Source organism: Ruditapes philippinarum, unplaced genomic scaffold (assembly GCF_026571515.1).
Source record: "Ruditapes philippinarum isolate M1 unplaced genomic scaffold, ASM2657151v2 ctg7613_1_1_1_1, whole genome shotgun sequence".
Classification (NCBI taxonomy): Eukaryota; Metazoa; Mollusca; class Bivalvia; order Venerida; family Veneridae; genus Ruditapes; species Ruditapes philippinarum.
This window is the reverse complement of record NW_026858835.1, coordinates 1-8,353: the sequence shown is the minus strand read 5'-3', so window position 1 is coordinate 8,353 and position 8,353 is coordinate 1. Positions and strand designations below refer to the sequence as shown.

Here is an 8,353-nt window from a genome sequence, read left to right as displayed (position 1 = left end):
TGAATCTGTTTTAAATTTTTACGCACATTTATTTCGTGTTTTAAAGTCTGCAGAGTCTGTCGGAACTCGCCCTACCGGGCTCGGGCACCAACTGTTCCTCGGGACTCTGCAGACGTTATAACACGGAAAAACAAGCATTACCCTATACTAATGTATCTATTTCAACACTGCAAAATGAACATTTATAACGTTTATATAGGTTCGATATAAGGGTTCGAAATGTCCAGCCTATTTTAAGGGTCAAAATGTCTTAGGTGTCTAAGTTCCATGTTGTGTCGAGTTTCTTTAGTGCCAGGGTCAGGGTGTCTAGACGTCGAGGGTCGTGATTTGATAGAGTCCGTAATTTAATACTTTAGAAAACAATAAATTTCTCAAGTCTATGGTGAATAAACCTATAATGACCATACGTTAATACTTGAATAAAACTTGTCGGTTAATTTTATTTATTGTTTTGAAATCAGTTGGATATAGCACTTATTTTTATTAAACTAATAGATGTTAATTAGAGCAATTATGTTAATTTTGCCATTTACACGAACTGCTGTTAAGTAAACCCGTAAAGAAAAATAAACATGTTTTATAATTTCACTAAATTATTGCTAAGAGCCAATCAAAGAGTATCAATCGTAACACTTTTCGTTACATTGATTTTGAACATACTGATGTATCAACGTTTACTAAGGTAAGCAAGTTAACAAAACAAACCGTGTTTATCATTGCTAAATTATTTGTTATTTGCGTATGACTAAACTGATATTGTGTTGTATAACTATGCTAACTAATCAACTTATTGGATAATAAGTTTTTCAACCAAATCAAAAAAAATATTACCAGCCAGTTCCTCTTTTGACTTAAACATTGAGTCACACGGATATCCGTTTTTTCCTAGATGTATATGTTTTAGCAGAAAAATGTGTTCCATCAGTTTACATGTTTATCCGAGTTTGAAATGTAATGAACAATGAGGCTAACGAACCAATGTTCGAGATAAACTTATGTCATACGCTGCTTACATAATGTCATTAAGATTTTTGAAGTATTTCTATTTTAGAAATCAAGATGCAACACTAGCCTTGAAGTAGTCTGGTTTTCACGTATATTAAATCAAATTGATAACGCTTTCATTCCCCTTCTAGTATGACCTAGACTAATTAATGCATCTTAATTGTTTTTCAGTAAACTTGGGTATCTACAATACATAGACGAAACTGGAGATAGCTTTGGAAGTGACAAATGCATAGATTCGCAAGAATATGTACATGATATAGGTTTTTATGATGGTACAATAACCTACCCTAAATCATGGATTTCTACAGATTCAGAAGATGTTTCAGAAAATTCCGATATATTGGCAAATGACAAGACAATGGAAAAGGAAATTCCTTCTCAAAATTATTTTATGGCTCGAAAAGAAACGAATAATAAACCAATTCAACAAGAAAGAAATGTTCCTGAGAACTTACTACGAGTATCTAAAGATCAGCCTTTACTTGCTCCAGATAAAAGACAAGATAAGGATTTTTGTCCCGAACCGATACCTTCAGGTAAGCACTGCTTCCTTACTCATCGATAAATTTGCTCATCTGAGATAAGATCAGTAAAAACAAATAGATTAATTCAGTATTATACTCCGAACTCTTTAAATTAAAATTTTAGACCAATAAGGATATTAATGTTCAAATGTACCAAATCATAAATGTTCAAAAATAATTTAAGCTGTATAAAAGTCAGATATAAAACATAATGTGATATTTGTTTATAAAAGGTTTATTCAATCTTGTAACATTGTCACAAAATATGTGAAATCTTCAAAAGGTAGCAAATCTCAAATTATTTAAATGAATAAATTTCAATAGTTTTTTTTATTATTTTCAGGTGACTTGGATTGGAATAAAGTCTTTACATTCCTTGTCAACATTATAGAACCTTCAACATGGAGGCTGTTTTTTGTAGAGCTATTCGGTATGTTCTCAACAGAACCAGAACTAATCCTGGAACAAGATATAAGAATTAACTAACTCATTCGATTAAGTGATAGCTAAGACCTATGATACAAATCATTTCATTCAAATAGAAGCCAATCTTTTCATTATAATTTTTTTAGTGTAACACTCCCTTTTCATTTAAGCGCAAATTTTACGATCAGTACATCTTGGCTAATATTAATATTAACCTATGACTAATGGATTGAAAGTAGTTTTACCACGCGGTATTAGATTTAAACTATTATTTGAAAAATGACAACCCATGTAAATATTTGATATCTAAAGGAAAATAAGGTCTAATTTGGTAAATGTTTTATTGAAAATTCATCGTCTGACACCCACAGCCAAACCATTAACATTTTATCATCCATGGGATGTTGGGGTAATATCCTGTCAAAGACATCTATGAAAACGCTCGTTATGTACGGCATTCGATAATACATTCAGCTGCGTAAAAAATTAATATTTAAATTATGAACGTTTTCCTTAAAAAAAAACATTGCTAACTTTTTGTCATTGATAGTTTGTACCTTCGTGGTTGAAGCATGCTAATTTTGTTATACGCGAATTTTTTGGTCGATATTTAACTCATCTGTTACTGTATATCGACGCAAATCGATATATTTTACCCACGGCCTGATTGCATGTTAATCATCCGTTTGTGCTCGACGATGGTCAATGTCATTCTTAAAAGCTTATTTGAAAGCGTTTTGTTCGTAGCAAAACTTCTTAATTCACACGGAATTTTAATTCAGGTCCTTGCGATCACACATAGATGTCAATGTTCAGATATAAATATTTGTATAATCATTTATTGATGAATTGTAACACTAATGGCTACTCTTATTAAAAACGGCTGTGACACATGCAATCTAGGGTGATGTTTGCAAGATAAAGGTCACGAGAGATGATTAATTATCAAGATATTTTCCAGAGCACATTTCCTACATTCATGGAGTAATTTTAATGTTAATTTATAGAAATATTGAGTGCTGAGAAACGTAATGCCCTGCGTACGTAACAGGCTTCTAGGACAAAGGTCAAGGTCACTTCAAGAGTAAAATTCTTCATGCATTGAGGAATTTTTATATTATTTGGCACAAATTTTCATCTTCATGACGTTGAGCGTCGCGCATTTAGTTCAGGTCCCTGCAACTAAAGTCATCCGTTGGTCTCACAACGTAGAGGTACATTTTCAATTAAAAATATAAAAATATGTTTAGAGACGACCTTGCTTGCCACACTTCTTATCGCCAACATCTCTTATCGCCAAAACTTTTGTAGTGGGCGTATTTTGTGACAACGTCGCTCTTGTTATACATATATTCCTCCTATTGGATTCATCAATTTAAGTAAATATCTTTCGCTTAACTAGACTTGCATCCTATAATCGAAGTTCTTAGTAACAAACTTGTAATGAATAAACAAATGACATTGCACAATTTTTAAAACAATGCACATGTACCTTTTAGTAAGAATGAAAAAAAGTAATTATATGATTTATAGAATCGAAGTAAAAAAATATTGAAATAACTTATGTTTCAATTGAAGGTTATGGCGAACATTTACTTGCTAATGGGCAGACAACTAATTCCATTATTGAGCATATTAAACTAAGCAATAATGGAGCATCTTCGGAATTATTTTTTGATTTGTTCCAAAAATGGCTCAGACTTATGGGTTCTGAAGCAAAACCTTCACAAATTGAAACTGCACTTGAAGCTCGTATGGACAATCTAGCGTTGTCAAAATTTAGGCAATTTATGAGGTAAGAAACCATGATACAAAATAATTAAATTAATATTTTAATATATACAACATTGTATAGGTTTAGCTTTGCTGTAGCATGTATCGATTTGTAAATTGTGTGTACTGAACCCATCCATCGTGTATGATTTGGGTCTAATTCACCTGCGGATTGGCAAATCGTAGTGCATTCTACTCATTATTTGAAATATTTACGCAATACTGTGTATCAACAAATTATCATCCGGGCAATTTTGTTTGGTTTCCCTTTTTAAATTTAGCTTTTCACAACATGTTAACGGTGCCGATGTGATAAAATAAAAAGAACTTTTCTGAAGCATATATATGTCTGGAAATAAGAATATTTTATTATGTTTAATTTTGCTTTGCATGACACCACCTTTGAAACCAGAGCGAATGGACTTGTCAGGAGCAGATAATTATCTGATGGCAATTTTAAAACCGCCTATTAACAATATAGATATTGATAGTTTTCCCAATAATGTTTGTTTTAAAAATCCGTATATCCAAGTTATGGCTTTACATCAACAAAGGCAGAATTTAAGTAACGTTTGTGAAAAAAGCCCATTTGTCCGAAGTACAAATCAGGAATTAATTAAGCATTCTAACGCTTTAAAATATTTAGGTAATTTTCACAATGAATATGATTGCTTTGGAAAACCGGTGTGAGTAAACAAATTAAAATTTGCACACTAGTTTTTGATTCAGACGTTCTTCAAATGGTAGTACATAAATCTCGGAAAAAAATATTACTAGTCCCAACATGTCAAAAATCCTCAGTGTAGTATATTTAATAAGAGTAAAACCGCTGCTGTACTAAGGTGTCGGTATATTTCTTTTGAATTTGGACGCGCATGTCTTACGTAAATCATATCGCTGCTTACATAACTGCATTAAGATTTTTGAAGAATTTCAATTTTAGAAATCAAGATGCAACACTAGCATTGAAGCTGTCTGGTTTTCACCTATATAAACTCAAATTAATAACGCTTTCATTCTCCCTTCTAGTATGACCTAGACTAATCAATGCATCTTAATTGTTTTTCAGAAAACTTCAACAAGAAAGAAGTGTTCTTGAGACTTTACCACGAGTATTTAAAGATCAGCCTTTACTTGCTCCAGATAAAAGACAAGATAAGGATTTTGGTCACGAGCCGATACCTTCAGGTAAGCACTGCTTCCTTACTAATCGATAATTTTGCTCATCTGAAATAAGATCAGTAAAAACAAATAGATTAATTCAGTATTATACTCCGAACTCTTTAAATTAAAATTTTAGACCAATAAGGATATTAATGTTTCAAATGTACCAAATCATAAATGTTCAAAAATAATTTAAGCTGTATAAAAGTCAGATATAAAACATAATGTGATATTTGTTTATAAAAGGTTTATTCAATCTTGTAACATTGTCATAAAATATGTGAAATCTTCAAAAGGTAGCAAATCTCAAATTATTTAAATGAATAAATTTCAATAGTTTTTTTTTTATTTTCAGGTGACTTGGATTGGAATAAAGTCTTTACATTCCTTGTCAACATTATAGAACCTTCAACATGGAAGCTGTTTTTTGTAGAGCTATTCGGTATGTTCTCAACAGAACAAGAACTAATCCTGGAACAAGATATAAGAACTAACAAACTCATTCGCTTAAGTGATAGCTAAGACCTATGATACAAATCATTTCATTCAAATAGAAGTCAATTTTTCATTCAAATTTTTTAAGTGTAACACTCCCTTTTTCATTTAAGCCCAAATTTTACGATCAGTACATCTTGGCTAATATTAATATTAACCTCGGACTAATGGATTAAAAGTAGTTTTACCACGTGGTATTAGATGTAAACTATTATTTGAAAAATGACAACCCATGTAAATATTTGATATTTAAAGGAAAATAAGGTCTAATTTGGTAAATGTTTTATTGAAAATTCATCGTCTGACACCCACAGCCAAACCTAAACATATATCATCCATGGGATTTTGGGGTAATATCCTGTCAAAGACATCTATCAAAACGCTCGTTCTGTCCGACATTCGGTAATACATTCAGATGCGTAAAAAATCAATATTTAGATTATGAACGATTTCCTGCAAAAAAAAACCATTGATAATTTATTGTCATTGATAGTTTGTACCTTCGTGGTTGAAGAATATTAATTCTGTTATACGCGAGCGAATTTTTTGGTCGATATTTTATTCATCTGTTACTGTACATCGACGCAAATCGATATATTTCACCCACGGCCTGATTGCATGTTAATCATCCGTTTGTGCTCGACGATGGTCAATGTCATTCTTAAAAGCTTATTTGAAAGCGTTTTGTTCGGAGCAAAACTTTTTAATTCACACGGGATTTTAATTCAGGTCCTTGCGACCAAAGTCAATGTCACACATAGATGTCAATGTTCAGATATAAATATGAGCATTTGTACAATCATTTATTGATGAATTGTAACACTAATGGCTACTCTCATGAAAACGGCTGGGACACATACAATCTAGGGAAATGTTTGCAAGGTCAAGGTCACGAGAGATGATTAATTATCAAGATATTTTCCAGATTTTTCATATCTCCTACATTCATGGAGTAATTTTAATGTCAATTTATAGAAATATTTAGTGCTGAGAAACGTAATGCCCTGCTCATGTAACAGGTTTCTATGACAAAGGTCAAGGTCACTTCAAAAGCAAAATGTACATGCATTGAGGAATTTTTATATTATTTTGCAAAAATTTTCATCTTCATGACGTTGAGCATATGCAACTAAAGTCAAGGCATCACAACGTAGAGGTACAATTTCCAATTAGAATATAAAAATATGTTTAGCGACCACCTTGCTTGTCACACTTCTTATCGCCAACATCTCTTATCGCCAAAACTTTTGTAGTGGGCATATTTTGTGACAACGTCGCTATTCCTCCTATTGGATTCATCAATTTAAGTAAATATCTTTCGCTTAACTAGACTTGCATCCTATAATCGAAGTTCTAAGTAACAAACTTGTAATGAATAAACAAATGACATTGCACAATTTTTAAAACAATGCACATGTACCTTTTAGTAAGAATGAAAAAAAGTAATTATATGATTTATAGAATCGAAGTAAAAAAATATTGAAATAACTTATGTTTCAATTGAAGGTTATGTGCGAAACATTTACTTGCTAATGGGTAGCAAGACAACTAATTCAATCATTGAGCATATTAAACTAAGCATAAATGGAGCAACTTCGGAATTATTTTTTGATTTGTTCCAAAAATGGCTTAGACTCATGGGTTCTGAAGCAAAACCTTCACAAATTGAAACTGCACTTGAAGCTCGTATGGACAATCTAGCGTTGTCAAAATTTAGGCAATTTATGAGGTAAGAAACCATCATACAAAATATTAAATTAATATTTTAATATATACAACATTGTATAGGGTTAGCTTTGCTGTAGCATGTATCGATTTGTTAAATGTGTGTACTGAACCAATCCATCGTTTATGATTTGGGTCTAATTCACCTGCGGATTGGCAAATCGTAGTGCATTCTACTCATTATTTGAAATATTTACGCAATACTGTGTATCAACAAATTATTATCCGGGCAATTTTGTTTGGTTTCCCTTTTTAAATTTAGCTTTTCACAACATGTAAACGGTGCCGATGTGATAAAATAAAAATAAATTTTCTGAAGCATATATGTGTCTGGAAATAAGAATATTTTATTATGTTTAATTTTGCTTTGCAGGACACCACCTTTGAAACCAGAGCGAACGGACTTGTCAGGAGCAGATAATTATCTGATGGCAAATTTAAAACCACCTATTTACAATATAGATATAGATAGTTTTCCCAATAATGTTTCTTTTAAAAATCCTCATATTCAAGTTATGGCTTTACATCAAGAAACACAGAATTTAAGCAACGTTTATGAAAAAAGCCCATTTGTCCGAAGTACAAATCAGGAATTAATTGTAAGAAAATGCAGAAATTTAATTGTTTCTTTTACAACGGACAATCTCGCACTCTCTGGAGAAAAAAAACTACACATCTATACACATAAGCACAAATGTTTTAATGGTTCGTCTTCTTCTGAAGATGATGAAGATGAAAAACCGAGATGTAAATACAGAAAACAGCATACAAATTCAGTGCATACATGTAAAGGAAAACGACGAAATCCAAATTCTGCAAACCATTGCCGAGAGAAAGTTCAATGGGAAAAAATTGACAATGAGTTCGTCGTAGATATCATTAAAAGGGTTTTGTCAACAGGTGTTCAAGAATTGAAATTTGAGGAATATTATCTTTTTCTTCACCATACTGTTAGTGTTATTATGAAGAAAGCAGGTGTCCCAGAAAGGACTGTTCTAGCCATAATGTTGGACGACTTCAATGACCGTTTTGAGCGAAAGACAAAGCGAGGTCATGTAACGTGTACTATTGATACAAGTCAGGAGGAGGAAATAATGATCGGCTTTGAAGAAGTTGAATGTTTGCAGCTTTATGTGGATCATGCTTCGCAAACGAGTGTAAGAAAACTTAAGAAAAGAACAGGGACTACGTTGAATGCCGAATACGTATTTATAGGCTATAATGGTATACCTATTTGG

At 32.1% G+C, this 8,353-nt stretch overlaps 3 protein-coding genes across 3 annotated transcripts; all 3 read left to right on the top strand.

Moving 5' to 3' along the window:
• Positions 1-623: 623 nt before the first annotated feature.
• Positions 624-3,790, top strand: LOC132754439 (uncharacterized). Its single transcript, XM_060745067.1, has 4 exons — positions 624-682; positions 1,177-1,544; positions 1,876-1,962; positions 3,537-3,790. The coding sequence occupies exons 1-4, from the start codon at positions 663-665 to the stop codon at positions 3,755-3,757; spliced, it is 696 nt and encodes a 231-aa protein (XP_060601050.1). The 5' UTR covers positions 624-662; the 3' UTR covers positions 3,758-3,790.
• Positions 3,791-4,121: 331 nt separating this feature from the next.
• On the top strand, positions 4,122-6,654 carry LOC132754438 (uncharacterized). Its single transcript, XM_060745065.1, has 3 exons — positions 4,122-4,252; positions 4,801-4,919; positions 5,251-6,654. The coding sequence occupies exons 1-3, from the start codon at positions 4,122-4,124 to the stop codon at positions 5,415-5,417; spliced, it is 417 nt and encodes a 138-aa protein (XP_060601048.1). The 3' UTR covers positions 5,418-6,654.
• Positions 6,655-6,938: 284 nt separating this feature from the next.
• On the top strand, positions 6,939-8,339 carry LOC132754437 (uncharacterized; the record flags this gene model as incomplete). Its single annotated transcript, XM_060745064.1, has 2 exons — positions 6,939-7,119; positions 7,489-8,339. Coding segments are annotated over exons 1-2 (943 nt in total), but the record flags the coding sequence as incomplete, so codon positions are not given.
• Between the last annotated feature and the right edge of the window lie 14 nt (positions 8,340-8,353).

Bases quoted from the DNA above. Each gene is read 5' to 3' on its own strand.
- LOC132754439 (XM_060745067.1), top strand. From the start codon at position 663: ATGTATCAACGTTTACTAAG. The intron at 683-1,176 runs GTAAGCAAGTTA...ATTGTTTTTCAG, and splicing joins ATGTATCAACGTTTACTAAG to TAAACTTGGGTATCTACAAT. The intron at 1,545-1,875 runs GTAAGCACTGCT...TATTATTTTCAG, and splicing joins TCCCGAACCGATACCTTCAG to GTGACTTGGATTGGAATAAA.
- LOC132754438 (XM_060745065.1), top strand. From the start codon at position 4,122: ATGACACCACCTTTGAAACCAGAGCGAATGGACTTGTCAGGAGCAGAT. The intron at 4,253-4,800 runs GTATATCCAAGT...ATTGTTTTTCAG, and splicing joins AATGTTTGTTTTAAAAATCC to AAAACTTCAACAAGAAAGAA. The intron at 4,920-5,250 runs GTAAGCACTGCT...TTTTATTTTCAG, and splicing joins TCACGAGCCGATACCTTCAG to GTGACTTGGATTGGAATAAA.